The 17329-nt window shown below is 52.4% G+C and overlaps 1 protein-coding gene across 1 annotated transcript; it reads left to right on the top strand.

Moving 5' to 3' along the window:
* The first annotated feature begins 448 nt into the window (after positions 1–448).
* LOC141726574 (uncharacterized) lies at positions 449–3662 on the top strand. The gene is made up of 6 exons (XM_074531523.1): positions 449–666; positions 2246–2431; positions 2558–2713; positions 2873–2974; positions 3196–3268; positions 3438–3662. The coding sequence occupies exons 2-6, from the start codon at positions 2249–2251 to the stop codon at positions 3560–3562; spliced, it is 639 nt and encodes a 212-aa protein (XP_074387624.1). The 5' UTR covers positions 449–666; positions 2246–2248; the 3' UTR covers positions 3563–3662.
* Positions 3663–17329: the final 13667 nt, after the last annotated feature.

Genomic DNA, 17329 nt, shown 5'->3' with positions numbered 1-17329 from the left:
CGTGTTTGCAAACTTGTTTGAGACCGGGGCTGCCTGGCTTTTGATTCAACTGACAATGGAGTTAGAATATGTGTGCGCCTGCCTCGGAGGGAAGAGGCTTGAACTCCAAGGGTTTGGATTGAAGGCACCGGGTCTGGAGAGGGGGAGGAGCCCCAGGATGTGGAACCTCGAGCACAGCCCCTCCTCGCCTGAGACATCACAGGGGAATGAGCCCGCCTCCGCCCGCTCTCTGCTCTCCGCGCATGCGTGCTTTCGGAGCAGCTCTCCGTCTCTCCCGAGCTGAGGTCACTCTCTCCGTCCCGTTCCGCCTCTGAAATCCCCTCCCTTTGGTCTGTCTCTGATTTTCTCTCCTCCTCCTCTGACGCTGTATCCACTCCTCCCACCGGTGCTCACAGCCCGCCCCCCGCCGGCACCTGGGCCAGCTCCGCGATTCGAGTCGACCTCCATGCCCCTACTTCCGGGTCTGACGTCACAACTGCGTGTCTCCCACGTCTTTCTCTGGCACCCTTTTGGGGCCCCGCAGTCTCCCCTAATTCACTGCCAGTGTCTGATGTTCCCGTGCTGGTTTGGGACTCCCCCCTCAGGGTTTCCGCGAGCCTTGCCCTGCGCGCGCGCCTTCTGTATCATGCCGGCCAGAGCAGCTGCCGTTTCTGGCGTCATTTTCACGTAAGCCACACCAGACCCCGCATCTGTCATTACCTCCTTATCCGCGCCCCCCTCCTGTGCCTGCACCGCCGCCGCCGCGCCCTCGCGCACTGCCGCCGCCACTGTCGCGCTGCGGGAAAGCGCCGCCGCCGCCGCGCCTGTCGAAAGCGCCTGCCTTTCTCCCTTCTCTCTCCCTCTGCCCCCCTTTCCGACCCTGCCGCTTCTGAGTCGGAGCCTGACGTCCCTGTGGTTTCTGGGGTTTTAAGGCATTTTAGGGTTTTCTTTGGTTTCCTAGGTGGTGGGACCTGAGGCAATGACATTATTTCCTGCTCCCTTTCCTCGAGAGCTTTTCCTCCCTGTTTAGCTGGGGCCAGAGCCAATTTCTGTTTAGAACCTTGCTCTCTTCCCCCCGCTCCTGAGGGGGCCACAACATTCTGTTGCATATCCAGCCATTTTGACCGCGCAGAAATGCCTTCTAACATAATTCTTGCTGGAAACAGCAATTTCAAAGCTGTCTCATCCTTTTTTGTGGCAAGGACAGAGAGATGCCTATTAATTTCTTGCCAAAATCCTACTTCAAACAACAGACACGTTCCTGAAAATAGGTAATTAAGCCTGACCCACAACAGGAGCTCTTTCAGCTCTTTCTTTCAGATCCTGACTGTATATGTCTGTTCTATGCCTTGTAAGGCTGATAAAATTCCCAGCTGTTCCTGGGACAGTGTGCTGCCCATGTTCTTAATTTTTTTGACCTTCTTACCGAATGTCTGTCGTCAGAGCAGTCCGAGGGCTCCTGATCTCTGTCCAGCAGATCACAGAAGAGCGGTCCCAGAGGCGCCTTTCTGGTTCCGATGCGGACTGTTCTGCTACGAATTTTCTTCGGCAGAAGCTGAGAGATGTAATTCTCAGTGACTGCTGTCTTTTTCACACTCTCTTGGCCGTTTTTGTTTTTTTTTTTCTTCTGGCTTGTCTCCCCAGGAGTTATCAGCGTTCTCCTGGGACTTCGTCCAAACCCAGAGCTGTTCCTGTCGGCTCTTCAGTCTCGGCTCTTCAGGGCTGATATCCTGTTTCCCTTTGGTGGGAGTAGCCTACCCAGCGGATGCCAGTTGTCCCAATCTTGGCTGTTTTTGATGGCCTAGAAAGGCTCGGGACAGCCTTGGGGGCAGCCCGTGCTCCAAAGGACAAAAGGAGTCTTCAGATTTTTTTGGTCTTCAGTGTTTATTAATTTTGTATCTACAATATCTTCTCTCGGCCCGACAGAGGTCCGCACAGCACGTCAGCCATGAGCACACTGCGTGCCCTCGGGGCAGTCAGTTGTCTTTATACCCAAAACTACGTATAAGATATTTACATTTTCCCCCCAATACCTTTCACCCTTATTGACAAGTGCACTTTTAGTAAGAACCAATCTCAAAGTGCCACTACTACCATAGAAGATGGAAGACAAGAAGAAGAAGAAGAAGGACAGGACACGCCCCAATTCCTCCATCTTGTCTCCCTAACCACCCCCCTGTACCGAAATTCTAAACCCTGTGTTTCACACCATAACTAATCAATCTCTTCACCACTTGTCCCCTGTGATTCTCCCATCCTCATACAGGTGATGTTTCCTGTGCTGGGTCAAAGTCCAACCACCAGACACTTCTGGCCATGTTCCAGGACCTCTGAGCCCCCCAATGGTTGTCTCGGTGTCTCTGCATATCAGGACTGCTGTGCTGAGATCCCACAACTACCCAGCGTCACCGCCCTGAAGCTGGCTGAGTCCCTCCTGCCACACTTTGAGAACATAAGGCTCTGTGCCCCCAGCCAACGGCACTGGATGCTACCTGGAAACTGTGCTCTGTGCAGTTCTGGGCCTTTGCCTCAATGGGCCTGGAGTAGTTGGTGCTGAGGTCTTTTCCTTTCCTTCCAGGACAACAGCCACGTGCAGCTGCTCTCCATTCAGCTCTTTTGCAAGGTGATGGAGCTGGTAGTGGAAGAGGGGGAAGAGCTTCTCATGACATTCGTGAACCAGAGCCTGCTCCCTCTATTCTTGCGCTGGCATGATAAGAACCTGCACGTGGCCAAGGTGAGGTTTTGTGTGACGGTGCCGCATCCCTGGCAGGGGGCTTGGCCGCCTCCTACCCTGGCACCTGGCGGGCCCCAGCCTCCCCATGGCCGTGGCACAACGACACAGGTCCTGTGCCCTGGGCTCTGGTGCCAGCTGCAGCTCTCTGCTGCTCTTCAGGCCTCTTTCCTAGCCCTGCTTTGTGCGGCACGCTTCCTGAGGAGGAGGGACCTTGAGGAGCTGCTGACGAAGGCGCGGCGGATTAAGTTTGCTGAGAGCCTGGTAAGGACAGCCCGGGAGCTCAAGCCCTGCCCCCAGTGCTCGGTGGAGGGGGCCAGCAGCTGTGGCCCTGCCCAGCACCGCAGCAGGGCCCGCCAGCCTGCGCCCACCCTGCTGCTCCCTGCCCTGGGCCGTGCCGGCCGGCTCGGCTGGTGCTGGGGGAGGGAGAGCCCGGCCGAGGGGCTGAGCCTGTGCCGAGCATTCCCTGCTGGCGCTCCCCACAGCTGCTGCAGGACGAGAGCCGAGCAGCCAAGAGCCCACAGAGGACCCTACGAGAGGCGGCCCTCAGGTTCATGGGTGAGCCAGCAGCCCCGCGCCCCTCCCTGCCCCCGGCCCAGCTGCTGCCCGGCTACAGTGAGAGCCGCGCCCGGGCCACTGCAGCCGGCTGGGGTGGCCCTGGCAGGAGGCTTTCCTTGGATTTCCTCAATCTGGCCTCTGACCTTGGCTCTGATCCTCTCTCTTCCAGCTCTTCAAACCCTGAAGGAAGATGAGAGTCCATCGTGCCTGAGCAAACTGCTTCAGCTGATCTTTGAAGGAAGATCTGCAGGACTTCGTCTGATGGATCAGATGTACCAGCGTGTGGTGGTTTGACCAGGAAGAAGTGGGAATTCTGGGATGCTGTGGTCAAACCAATGGGTGTTCAGAGTTTGATACTGACACCTGGTGTAGCCAGTGGGGTTTGGACACACCACCGAGAATACACAGGGGTTAAAAAGCAGAGCTTCGGCCCTGGGAGGTTCTCTGGGGATGTCGAGGCGAAGAGGTCAGATCTCCCTCCCCTGTCCAGCCGCTGCTGCTGGGCGGGGGAGGGGAAGCCATGCGGTAGGGCCGGGGCCTGGACAGAGATGGGGGTGAGAAGGCCCTCGAGGATGGAAGGGTGGAGGAACCCCACGAGACAGCCATGGGGCAGCCATTCCCCCCCCCAGGAGGGAGAGAGAGGAGAGCCGGCGTCTGAATGTGATAGCAGCCAGCCCAGTAGGAGAATGGGGGGGAAGAGTGCAGCCTGGCCGGCCGCAGCAGCAGCATCTGTGGGAGTACCGGCGTTCCGGGACAGACAGAGACTGAAATTTTTAACCCTTTCTTACGTGACTGGGGCCTTGCAAAAATGCTGATCCTCCTCGGAGTTGAATAAGAAGGGAGATAGGAGATGAGATGAGACAAGGACCTGGCCTGAAGGACGTGGAGAAGTTTAACTGAGTGGGGAGAGATGATTGGAGTGGCCTTTTGGCTGGACTTTTCTTGTGTGGCCATGGACTCAGTTTGTTCCTGTGACACAGAGACTGCACTTGGGGGGAAGCAGTGCCTCAGAACCAGGAGGGTTCATCGTGGGGACCCCTCGGCCCAAGGGGGTTGGAAAAATATGGGGGGGACAGATGTCCCAAAGCAGAGACTGTGCCTTTTTGGAGTGAGACAAGGCATCCTTAAAAGACAGCCCTAAAAGCAGCTCTGGTCCATGCCCAGTGGTGAGAGCACTGGGCATGGAGGGAAGATGTCACAAGCGGCAAAAGGACTTTCCGGGTGGTGCCGAGTGACATTGGAAGAACACAAGGTTTCAGCGTGTTTCCAGGGAAAGCCTATGGTGCGAGAAGGACTCGTCTCCTCTTCATGAACTGAAGTTTGAGTATTCTAAAGGGTGGTGCCAGACTGAGCAGTTGGTGATTTGGGAGAATGTATCGGATTGGGAAATTCTGGTAGTGGGGAGGAGGATAGTGTTTTTTGTAAGGTTTTCAATTTTTTTTTTCTTTTCCTTATAGTTTTTTCCTATTTTCCTGTAGTTTAGGTAATAGTGTTCTTTATGTTTAAGCTGGAGCCTGTTTTGCTTATTTCTGGTCACATCTCACAGCCGACACCAGGGAGAGGGTGTTTTTCATGGGGGCACTGGCTCTGTGCCAGGCTCAAACCATGACACCTGTGGTGAGAGGCAGTCTCAGCCATTCCATGGTGACATCCCAGGGGACCTTGTGCTGCAAAGGCACCCATCTGTCACAGGCACTCACAGGGGCTCCACGGTGACATCCCAGGAGTCCCCAGGCTGCCAAAGAGCTGGCATGTCCCATACACTCACAGGGTTCCTGTCATGGGCAGGTATATTTATATAAATATGTATTCTCTCTTATGGTAATGATTAGACTGTCCTGGGGTGACATTATGATGCTTGTATATCCCCATTCATCTGTTCTGTGCCTTTAAGACCGGCATTGAAGAGTGGAAGTTTTGTTTGGGTTTCTCTTATCAGGACACAGAGACAAGCAGTAGACAGAGCTGGTTTTTTTTACTTCCAGCTTTGGGCTTGCTGCTTTTGCTTGCTCTCTTTTTCTGCTCTTGCTTCTGCTCTGCTTTCTGCCTCTGCTTATTAGCTAGTTCTAGCTAAACAGTCCACATTGCTTCCTGGACTGTTTCTCCTCTCCTGTTCCTGTGACCATCTCGAACCTGCTCCGGACTGGGACCCGGGAACACCAAGGGTTCGGCTGCAGCGGCTGGCCCAGCACCGGAGGGACTGAGAACAGAGCAACCACCCCCGAAAGAGACTTTCTGATTTTGCCATCTTTCTCAGAGCGGTGTCATCGGGTATTGTTCATTTTGTGTGCTGGGGGGTGCGGGGCCAGTCAAATAAACAGGTTCTTTCCACCTCTCTCCGAGGAATTTTTTCCCGAACCGGTTGGGGGGAGGGGCCGTGTGGGTTTCGCTTTCTGGAGGGGCCCTCCTTTGCAGATTCTTTAACAAATTTGCCCTAAACCAGTACAATTTTTGTCTAAAAATTGCCTTAATCAGAAATATTTATGCCAGGATGTAAGAGACATAAAATATATTATACAGAGCACTAGGAAATTATTTCACAACAACTGTGTTAAGCAAAACCTGTAATTAAGCAGAGATTGATGTCACTCCCCCAGACCAATGACCAAGGGCAATTCCCTTTGGCTCAGCCTGGAGCAGTGACCTTGAGGGTGTCCCACCAGTGGGAGGGATCCCCACACCCCTCAAGAAGGGAAATGTCAGGAGATGCTGCCAATAAAATTTGGGATGGGACTTTTCCAGTCTGAGGTGCTGCCCTGTCAGTCAGATGTGCCCAGGCCGGGCCAGCTCAGCAGCTCTGCAGAAGCTCTCAGTGGTGTCACTTGGTTGTTCCTTTCTCTGGGGATTTTTCCAGCTCTGCCACAGCTTCAGCTCCCTCTGAGGATGTTGAACTTTGGGATGGAGGAGTCAGGCTGGTTTCAGCATTATTCACTCCCAAGGCAGTGTGACTCCCCTCCTTCATTTCCCACTGGGAGCTTTACAAACAGGGCCTTGCTGGAGTTGTTGGAGCCCATTGCAGGCAGAGCCTCCTGCTCCAGCAGGAACTGCCTTTTCTGTGCCATCAGCAGGGCATGTCCTGCTGCAGGAAAAGCCCCAGGCCAGCCCCAGCACAGGGAAGGGCTCGGGCACAAGGGCAGAGTGACGTGCTGTGAGCTGGGCCAGGGAGAGCCTGAGGCACCAAAGGCACCTTGGCAGCAGCAGCTGCTTGCAGGCCATGGCCAGAAGCCTCCCTTGGCAGCCCGGCCTGGTGGCCACTCCTGCAGAGCTGCTGCCTCAGGGCTCATTCCTGGCTGGGCTCTGAAAAGCCACTTCTGCTCCAGGAGCCTGACTGGGAGGCCATTGGCTCCAGCACCTTGGGGACAAGATATTAATGACAAAACTCTTCATGCCAGCAGAGCCAAGGCAGGGGCAAAGGAAAGGGCAGAGCCAGGCCCAGGGGACAGGGCTGCCATGGTGATGGCTGTGAGATCACTGCCCCTGCAGCAGCCTGGCTGCCCTCAGCAGACATTCTGGCCAGAAGCCTTCTGAGGGCACCCAGCACAGCAAAGAATGCACACCACAGGAATTCCATCCTTGGGGAGGGGATGGAGTTTCCCTATGTCAGGTTGCACAAAGCTCCTGCTCTTGGACAATTCCTGGGATGGCACATCCACTTCTCTGGAGAAACAGTTGCAGTTTTGTTCCACTCTCATCACTGTAAAATATTTCCTCTTTCTAACAAATGTAAATCTAGCCTCATTCACTTTAGACATATTGACCCTTATTCTTTCTCTGAAGTATTTGGAAGAAAATAACTTGACCACTATTTTTCCATTTTCACAAACCTTGGAGAGGACCCAAAATCTCCCAAGATGGGGTTTGGAGGCCTCATCACATAACCAGCAGGGAGAGGCTGTGGGCTCTGGGCTCAGTGGTGTGGAGACTGAGGACAGTACAGGAATAGTCTGGGAGGGATGGATGGGTGGTTTCAGAGAGGCTGGAGCTTTTCTTCCTAGAGGATATCAGCATGAGAAGGAAATAATGGCAGCAAGGGCAGCTGGGGAGGCCCAGCCTAGGCAGGAGCAGAAAGGAATTTCCCTGCCAGGGCAGGGCTGCGGTGCAGCACGTGCCCAGCAGGAGCCTGGAGCAGCCCAAGGCTCTGTGTGGGCAGGCAGGGGCAGGCAGGAGGCAGAGCTGTCAGCAAAGGAAGGGCCCAGCCAGGTGGGCAGCTGGGGGATGCCGACAGCCTGCAGGGACAGAGGCGCAGGGCAGGGACACCGTGGGACAGCCTGGGCTGCGCAGGGCACAGGGATGGGCAGCAGCTGCAAGACAGCCCTGCCAGAGCCAACTTGGGCAGCACTTTGGCCATGGCTGCTGGGCCTGGGCCTGAGGCCACGAGGGGACAAGTGACCCTTGCAGGGCTGGGGCCTCATTGCCTCCTTGTCCCTGCTCAGCAGCCTGGCAGGGGCCGCCCCATGCTCCTGCCCTTGGCATTGCACATCCCCACATGCCAGTGCCCATCCCGGGAAGAGCCCTGAGCAAGGAGGGAGGGACAGGATGTGCCTGGCCAGGGGCTGGGGCTCAGGCCTTGGCCCTTGGCATTCCTCAAACACATCCAGGTGTGCTCAGCACCAGAGACACCTTTGCCTTGCTTGTCCCTGCCTGTCATCAGTGCTTCCAGGGTTCTGCTCTACCTGGAACCTGGGGACACTTTCGCATGAGTTGCATCCCTCAGTTGGACCCATTAAAAGTTAATAAAAGTTTGGACTTTGAATGTGAGTTTGAGTTCTTCAGAAGTTCATTGAGCACACTCTGAGTCACTAAGTCTGATGCAAACAGCACCAAAGCCTCGAGAGGGTCATTGAAGTCCTTGTGCTGTGTCTGTGCTGCTCAGCTGGGCTGGGCTGCTGGCCCAGAGTGTCCTAGGTTACAATATAAAAATGTCTTCTATTCCCATCCTCAAGAGCTGCTGAAACCAGGAGGGACATTGGTTTTTTTCCTTATCTCCTGTTAATGGGCCCATCAATGTCTTGCCTAATGACTCAGAGATAACTCCCTCTGGAGCCATTTCTGTTTATCGGGTAACCAAGGACCCCCCCATGACTGAAAACAATTTCAGCCCATTGTGATATGCTCTGCCCAGGGGGGAGGAGCTAGGCATCCCCGCCTGGATATAATCTGGGTTTTGGGACAGAGCAGTCAGGCTTTACACTGGATTCCCAGAGGAATTGCTGCCCTTGCCCCCTGGTTTCCAGAGGACAAGAGCTACCAGATTGTTTCTACAGGATCACCACTTCAACAAGACCATTCACCTGGACTGCTACCACCCCCCTAACTAGCAGGGTGTCAGGTTGTATTCTTACTCTGTCACTGATTTTTCTTTTGTGTTATTGCATGTATATGGTTTTATCCCCTTTCCTGATAAATTGTATTTCTGACTTGGAATCTCTTACTGGTTTTGCTTTGAAACCAGAACACAGAGGCAGCTCCTGGCTAGGGCAGCACTGCAGAGAGACAGCTCTGGCCAGGAGCAGCTCCTGTGCACAGCCCATCAGGGCTGGGGCACTGCCAGGGCCCCTCAGGGACACCAGCAGGGCACAGACAGAGCTCACAGGGGCTCAGCACTGGCAGGGGCTGTGGGATGTCCCAGAGGGGGCTGTGTCACAGCAGCACCTCTGTGGCTGTGTCGCAGAGCCACAGAGCATCTGGGATGTCAGCAAGGGTCTGTGTGACAGCACAGAGTGGGCTGTGTGAGGCCATCAAGCAGCCATGGCATCATTGAGGGGTCTGTGTGACATCCCAGAGCAGTCAGTCACATCACAGTGTGGCTGTATGACAGAGAGCAGCCTGTGGTGTCACAGGGTGGGCTGTGAAATCACAGGGTGGTTGTATGAAATCACTGTGTTGGCCATGTGATAGGACAGAGTAGGTTTTCACATCACAGAGCAGGCTATGACATCACAGTGTGGCTGTATGACATCACAGAGCTGACTGTGGTGTCACAGGGTAGGCTGTGACATCACTGGTTTGTTTTGTGAAATCATAGAACAGGCTGTGAAGTCACATGGCAATGTGACATCATAGAGCAGGCTGTGACAGAGTGCATTGTGACATCACAGACTGGGCCATGAGGTCACAGAGCAGACTGTGCCATTGTAGAGGCCGGCTCTGTGACATCAGACAGCAGGATGTGACATCTCTGGGGGCTGTGTGCCATTAGAGTGTTCCCTGTGACATCACAGAAGAGGCTGTTTGATGTCAGAGGGAAGGCTGTGACATCAGAGAGTGTGTTCTGCCATCACAGAGGGACTGTGACATTACAAATCTGCCTCCTCTACAGAGGAAAAGAGTGATAGCTTATCTGAGAGTGAGGTTGAGCCCAAGGATTTTTGACAGAGGATGCGGAGAAAAGCTGCAAAGGAGGGGGACTGGGAGGTGGTATCCAAGATTCAGGTGGCACCTGTGCAGTATAAGCTGGGGCCAAAACCTAAATGGGAATCCACAGGGAATAGATTCCCATTTAGGAAATGGGAATCCATAGGGAATAGATTCCCATTTAGGTTTTGGCCCCTGGGAATCCATAGGGAATAGATTCCCATTTAGGTATTGACCCCTGCCTTTACTGCACAGTTGCCACCTGAATCTTGGATTCCCTACCTCCATAGGGAAATGAAGGACTTAGTAAAAGCTGCCAAGGATTATGGCAGGGGTTCTCCCTATTTTAACAATTTGCTGCACATGCCATTTACTGCCCACACAATGGTACCACAAAATTTAAAACGGTGTATGAACATTATATTGTCACCTGATGAATATATTTTCTGGAAAGGAGTTTGGATAAATAAAGTTAATGAGTTATCAAAAGATTATGTTGGGGAGGAAGGGCGACAACACATCACAATGGACCGCATTACCAGGGAAGGAGACTATACTAGACTGCAGTAGCAGGCTGAAGCCATCCCCCAGTCAATACTGGAAGATCTCAAAGGCGCTGCATGGTCCACCCTCCTCCAAACACCTGATGCATCTACACCTCACACTGACTTCACTGACATTCACCAAGGCCTGGATGAGAGCTATATCAAGTTCATAAAGCACCTTATGAAAGCCTTGGAAAAACAGATAGATGATCAAAAGGTCCAGGATTATCTTATTAGCAAATTAGCTTTCTGTAATGCCAGTATTGACTGCAGAAAGGTTCTTCACAGCCTCCCCCTTCACCCTGAGCCTACCATTGCTCAGATGGTTGATGCTTGCATTTGCCAAGCCGTCTCAGACCGTGACTCCAGCATAGCCAAGGCCACCAGCCAGGGTGCAATTGAAATGCTGGTTGCAGCAAATGTGCTTCCCCACAATACAGAATGTAATAAAGGCAGTGGAAACTGTAATAACTGCAGGAAAATTGGGCATGTAGCAAAAGACTATAAATACAAGAATACTGTTCTGGTTTTTTACCCAGCCCTCAGTCCTACAGCCATTACCCAAACTGTTCCTGAAGCCAACAGCACTACCAGCCCTCAGGAAACTCCCAGCAGAGCATGAAATGACACCAAATATGAACTTATTCTGTCCCACCCTTCCATTGGTGAGAGATGTCCTAGGTTAGAATACAAAGATGTATTCTATTCCCATCCTCAAGAGATGTTGAAACAGGAGTGGCATTGTTTTATTCCTTATCTCCTGTTAATAGGCCCATCAATGCCTTTCTGCATGCCTCAGAGATAACGCCCTCCAGGAGCCATTTCTGTTTAATGGACCCACCTCATGACTCATAGAATGATATCAGCCCATTGTGAGATGCTCCACCCAGGGGGGAAGAGCTAAGCATCCCCCCCTGGATATAATCTGGGGTTTGGGACAAAACAAGCTGCCTTTCCACTGGATTTCCCAGAGCAACAGCTGCCATTTCCACTGGGTCTTCAGAGGTAGGCTACACCCTACTACAACTGGACTGCTATCAACACCCTGACCAACAGAGTGACAGGTTATATTCTGACTTTATCAGTGTTTTTTCTTTTGTATTATTGCATTATATTTTTTTTTCCTACTAAATTGTATTTCTGACTTTGAGTCTCTCTCTGGTTTTGTTTTCAAACCAGAACAAATGGAAAAGCCTGAGTGGGTTTCCTGAAAAACAAACCCACCTCAGAAACCACCTGCTCAGTCCAGGCTGCCTGGAATGATGTCACCTTTCTACAAGGGACAGTGTGAGCAGAAATGATCTCTGGGAGCAGAATTCTCGGAGTCTTGCAGCTGAATTCTCTGTCCCTGTCCTTTCCCTGGATCTCTGTTGCAGATGAAGCTGCTGGTGCCATCCTCACCTTTTACCTCTCTCTTGAATGCAAACAGATGTTCCCATGTGTATTAAGCACGATTTTTCAAAGTTGCTACAAAACTTTTGTGCTCCTCATGGAACGAAGGGGCCATTTTAGCACTGAGAAGGTGACGTGGAAGCAAGGAGTCAATTGTGACCCTGCGGTCCCATGGAACCAAGGGGCCATGGTGACACAGCAGGGCCACGTGGATCCAGTGGTCCATTGTGACACTGTGGATCCAAGGAGACAATGGAGACACCCCCAGAACCTCATGGAACCAAAGAGTCCATGGTGACCCAGCAGGGCTGCACAAAGCCAATGGTCCATGGTGGCAATGCCCATCCAAGGAGGCCATTGTGACACTGAAGAACTTCATGGCACCAAATATCCATGGTGACACAGCAGGGCATCATGGGAACCAAGAAACCACTGTTGGCAGTAGGGAAACTCATGGACCCAGGGGCCCTTGTGGCACTGCAGAACCAACACAGCTGCTGGACCTTGTCCCCTGGCCCTGCACAGCTCCTTGGGAGGCACGGCAGGAGCAGCACCCTGGGAGCCTCAGGAATGTTCCTCTGGGATCCATGGCACACACTCCCCGGGGCTGGAATTCCAGTTCCCAGCCAGGAAAAGATGTTCCTGCCCTGGAAGGCAAAGCTCTTAAGAAGGAGCCAAAGGCCAAGTGGAGTAAGATCTCACAGTGACATTTCACTGCCAGCCTTCGTAGCTTCACCTGTGGTTGTTGTAGCTCCTGGATTGGGAATTAAATCAGGGCAGGGTCTTTGGTGGGAGCTGCCCTGGGTCAAGAGAGACACTGAGAGAGAAACAGAGCAGGCAAAGACAGGCAGGAGAGAAAGAAGGGCACAAACACAATCAGCTGCGAAGGTGGCACTCTGAAAAACAAACTGGAACTGACAAAAAATGAATGGGACAGAAATCAGTAATTCTGAAAGTTTTATTTACTATCAAAATACAGGCCACACACCCAGCCCCACACAATCACCATCCCACACCCTCAAATTTGGATGCGCTTCTCCCAATCTCCTTCCAACCCCATCTCACCCTGGACATTGCGGAATCAAGCAGATTTGTCATAGGACTGAATTTTTCTTAGGTGAGAATAAGGCATTTTGACATGGATTGGTCAATTTTGGGGTAAAATTGAGGTGTTTTCAATGGGATTGAATCATTTTGAGGTGACAGACCAATCTATCTGGAATTCTGGAGTGCAAAGATATGGAGAACACTTGCTGAAATCCCCCCATAACCCACAAATCCTGCAGAACAAATGTTCACAAACCATAAATTCCACCTCAAACACCTGTTAAATGGTGGGACTTTAGACATCCTTGATCAATTACTTTCATTGTAGTCCTATTTCAAGTGCTTTTAAGTGATAAAGACAAATCAGAAGAAAATTAGGGCCAAAAGGATAACCAGCCAGGTGTCCTCCCAACATGGATCACTGGGAATGTGGGTCACCAGTGTTCTGACAAGTGTGGGTCCTCCCATGGGGGATGAAGCTGCACCAGTGCACAAAGCTCCTCCTGCAGTTGGAGCACGTGCAGGGCTTCCCTTACCGGTGCCTCCGTTGGTGTCGGGTCAAGGTAGAGCTGTGTGAGAAGCTCTTCCCCCACTGGGGACACTCGTAGGGCCTCTCCCCAGTTGGAAGCGTTGGTGCCTGATGAGCTGTGAGCTGCAGCTGAAGCCCTTCCCACATTCCCCACACTCGTAGGGCCATTCCCTGGTGTGGATCATGTGGTGGCTGATCAGGATGCTGCTCTGCCTGAAGCTCTTCCCACACTCCAAGCACTTGTAGGGCTTCTCCCCATGGTGAAGCTGCTCATGTACCACCAGCTCTGAGCCCTGGCTGAAGCTCTGTCCACCTTCCTGGCCCAGGGTGGGTCTTTCCTCCTCAGAGCACCCTGGGCTGGGTTTGGAGCCCCTCCTCCTGTGGGATCTCCAGGGCTTTTCCTCTCTGTTGGATTCTTGTGCCATGGAGCTCCTCAAAACAGCCTCTTCCATGAGGTTCTGCTTTGGGGATTTGTCCACCCTGGTCTCCATCCGCAGCTCCTTGTCTGTGGGAGGAAGGACAAAGAGAGAATGACATTTGCCTCTGTGCCAGAGGGAAGGGGAAGGAGATGTCCCCAGTGCTTCCCCGGCAGGATGGCTCTGGCAGTGGGGTTCTCCTGCAGCCGGGGGCCGTGCTGGGCTGGGAGATGGCGGAGGAGAGAGGGGGAAAGGGACACTGACTTCCTCCTCACCCGCCTGGGTGTCGTGGGGCAGTCACAGTTTGAATAGACAGGTGTCTGCTAAGGAAGGCAAGAGCCTCCCTTGAAATGAAAAATGTAAACAACCTCCTTCCGAGCTGTTATAATTTTGAAATTATGGGGCTCTAAGGCAACAGATATGGGAATAGGAATAACAGTTATTTAGCAGGAAAATTAAAATATAAACACAACAGTACAAAGAAAAATCACTGACAGATTCAGAATATGACCTGACACCCTGTGGGTTACAGTGGCGGTGGCAGTCCCAATAAATGGTGGCTGTATTCTTCCTGCAGTGACAGCTGTAGTTTTGTAGAAGCAGGGATCCTGTAGAAGGGTGGAGCTTTCCTCTGAAGATCCAGTGGTGGTGATGTTGGGCCTGGTCTTCCTCTGGGAATCCTGTGGAAAAGGCTGACTCTGGTCTTCCAGCCCTCTGATTATATCCAGGTAGGAATGCTTGGCTCCTCCCTCTGGGCGGAGCTTCTCACAACGGGATGATGGAATTTTATCAGTCATGCAGTGGCACTCAATGGCCCATTAAGAGAAGATATCTCCTGGGAGGGAGGATGGGTTTTGGAAGAGATAAAGAAAACTGCCCAATTAACAGAGGGTAACTGCCCCATCAGATAGGAATAGAATACACCCCCATGTCCAACCTAAGACAGCTGGGAAATGCTTTGCAGCATTCTGTGTCTGTGTCTCTGTGTTCATGTGTACTTTACACTCAAAGTCCCCCAAATTTTCAAGAGTTTTTTCCCAGAGGTATTGTCTTGTCCCTGTGTCCATCTGCACCTCCCTGTGTCACCGTGTCACTGTCACCTCCACACATCTCTGAGCCCACTGGCACCTCCCAGGTTTGCACTGAATCCCTCCCTCCTGCCCTCCACCACCAGCAATGACCATGGCAGGGAGCTCAGAGCAGGAGCAGCCAAGCCAGGGCTAATGCCAGGATCAGGAGCACCTGGCAGAGGCAGGAGGAATCCCCCATGCCAAGGGGTGCAAGGGGGGCACCCATGTCCCCTCTAAGCCCTAGGGCTACAGACCAGGGAGGAGATGCCTCAACTCCCTCAGCTGAATTGATCCCCTCAGCCCTTGGCCCAGGAAGTCTCTGGCTGGAGGACAATCTCTAGAGGAGAGTTCCCACAAGGAAAAGAAAGGAATTATTTCTTCCCTTTCTCTCATCCCTTCGCCCGTGTGCTGATTTTCTTGGCATTTCTTAGCAAAACCGACAATAAAGTATCTGGAATGAGGTGTTTCCCTGGATCAGTTCCTAAATAGGGCCAAAGGAAGGTTTTCTGACAGGGAAAAAGTGACAAATGTGGGATTTGTTCAGACAGTTGAAAACATGACAGTTTCTAAGCACTGGAAATCCAGAGACTCTAACAACAGAGTTTGCAGTTGTAATGGACCATTGTCCTCCCTCTTCCCATTGCTGATTTGTCACATCCCAACTCCAGAGGAGCAGATTATGGAAAGAAGACCTGCAGGGAGTGTTGGAGGCCTAATCCCAGAGACTGGAAGAAAGAGTGAAATCAGGAAAAGATCTCCAGTTGTTTTCCTATCATAATGACCACAAATAGCTCTGCAGTCCATGTGCAATATCCAGATGTAGAGGCACGTTCCTGATTTTTAATGCCAAATTGCAGTACTTTGGAACATCTTTCTGGATTAGAACAAACCACAGGCCAATAATTGACCCACTTCGGTTCCCAAATCAGAAATCATTCAACTTCTACCAAGTTGTCTTTCTCTGCAGGTGCCCCAGATTGCAAGGCAAGATGCATTCTATTTGCCATCTGTATGACAGTTTTCCTTATCTCTTCCACAACCACTCCTCCCTCCTGGGGGGACATCTGCTGATAACAGGCTATTGAATTTCACTGCATGGCTGATAAGAACTATAGCATCCCATTGGGAGATGCTCTGCCCAGATGGAAGAGCCAAGCTGGAGATTCTGGAATAGCAGCACAACTTCTCCACTGGATTTCCCAGAGGAAGAGCAGCTGCCTCTTCTTCCACTGGATCCTTAGAGAAAGACTACACCCTTTTCTACAGGAGCCTTGCTCCAACAGAACCTGACACTCCAGGAGGACTTCAGCCACATTTCCAATTGGATGGCTACCAACACTCTGACCAACAGGGTGTCACGTTGTGTTCTGACTCTCTAAGTGCTGTTTTAGTTTACTGCATGGTTTATTTTATCTTTTTATTTTCTTCCCTATGAAATAACTGTTATTTCCTGCCCCCATATTTTTGCCTGAGAGCCTCTTGATTTAAAATTCATAGCAATTCAGAGGGGGAGGGTTTACATTCTCCATTTCATGGGAGGCTCCTGCCTTCCTTAGCAGGCACCTGTCTTTCCAAACCAAGACAGCAGGACAGAAGGCACTTTGATTCCTTTGTTCCCAAGTTTCTCCTGATTTCACGACTTCAAATGAACTGGAATGGTCCCAACAGCACAAAAGCAGCCACAATGAGCAGGATCAAATCCCCAGGTCACCATTAAATGCACTCGATCCACACCTTGCACAGCCCAGCAGCAATTCCTGCCTGTGCCCCCGGCTCTGGCTCAGCCTGAGGGGCATCGCTCTGGTGTGTGCGGGGCCGGCTCCTGCAGGACACAGCGCTGGGAGCCGCTCTGTGTCCCGCAGCTTCGGCATCTCAGGCACCTCTCCACAGCTGTGGGGCTGTGCCACCACTGTTCCATGGCTGTAGCTCCTGTGCCACCACTGTTCCATGGCTGCAGTTCCCATGCCACCGCTATTCCATGGCTGTAGCTCCTGTGCCACCACTGTTCCACGGTTGTAGCTCCTGTGCCACCACTGTTCCATGGCTGGTGTTCCTGTGCCACCACTGTTCCATGGCTGTAGTTCCTGTGCCACCGCTATTCCATGGCTGTAGTTCCTGTGCCACCACTGTTCCATGGCTGTAGATCCTGTGCCACCACTGTTCCATGGCTGGTGTTCCTGTGCCACAACTGTTCCGCCTTTTCCATGCTCACTCCATTGCTGCTCAAAAGCTGTGTTGTTCTGTTTCAGCACGGTTCCTCTGCTCTTTCACAGCTGCTCCACTACTGCTCCAACACTGCTCATCTCCCACTGTTCCTCTGCTCCATCTCTGCTCCTCCCCTGCACCCCTGCTGTTCCACAGATGCTGCTTCTGTTCTAGTGCTGCTGCCACAGCTGCAGAGTCACAGAGTGGGGAACGTTCGGGCAGCACCACTGTGGTGCCACAGAGACCGGGAAAATGGGACTGGCACAGCTGTGGTTTCTTAGAGAGGGGAACACTGGGGCTGCCACTGCTGTGGTGCCATAGTGAGGGGATCTTTATGGCTGACACCACAGTGGTATCATACACATGGGAACGCTGGGGCTTCCAGTGCTGTATTGTCATTGAGAGGAGAATATTGGTGCTGCCTCTGCTGTGGAGTCATAGAGAGGAGACTGTTGGGGCTGCCAAAGCTGAGGTGTCACAGACAGGGGATGCTGGGGCTCCCA

This window comes from Zonotrichia albicollis, chromosome 36 (assembly GCF_047830755.1).
Source record: "Zonotrichia albicollis isolate bZonAlb1 chromosome 36, bZonAlb1.hap1, whole genome shotgun sequence".
Classification (NCBI taxonomy): domain Eukaryota; kingdom Metazoa; phylum Chordata; class Aves; order Passeriformes; family Passerellidae; genus Zonotrichia; species Zonotrichia albicollis.
The sequence above is the reverse complement of the archived record's forward strand: the minus strand, read 5'-3'. Positions and strand labels throughout refer to the sequence as shown.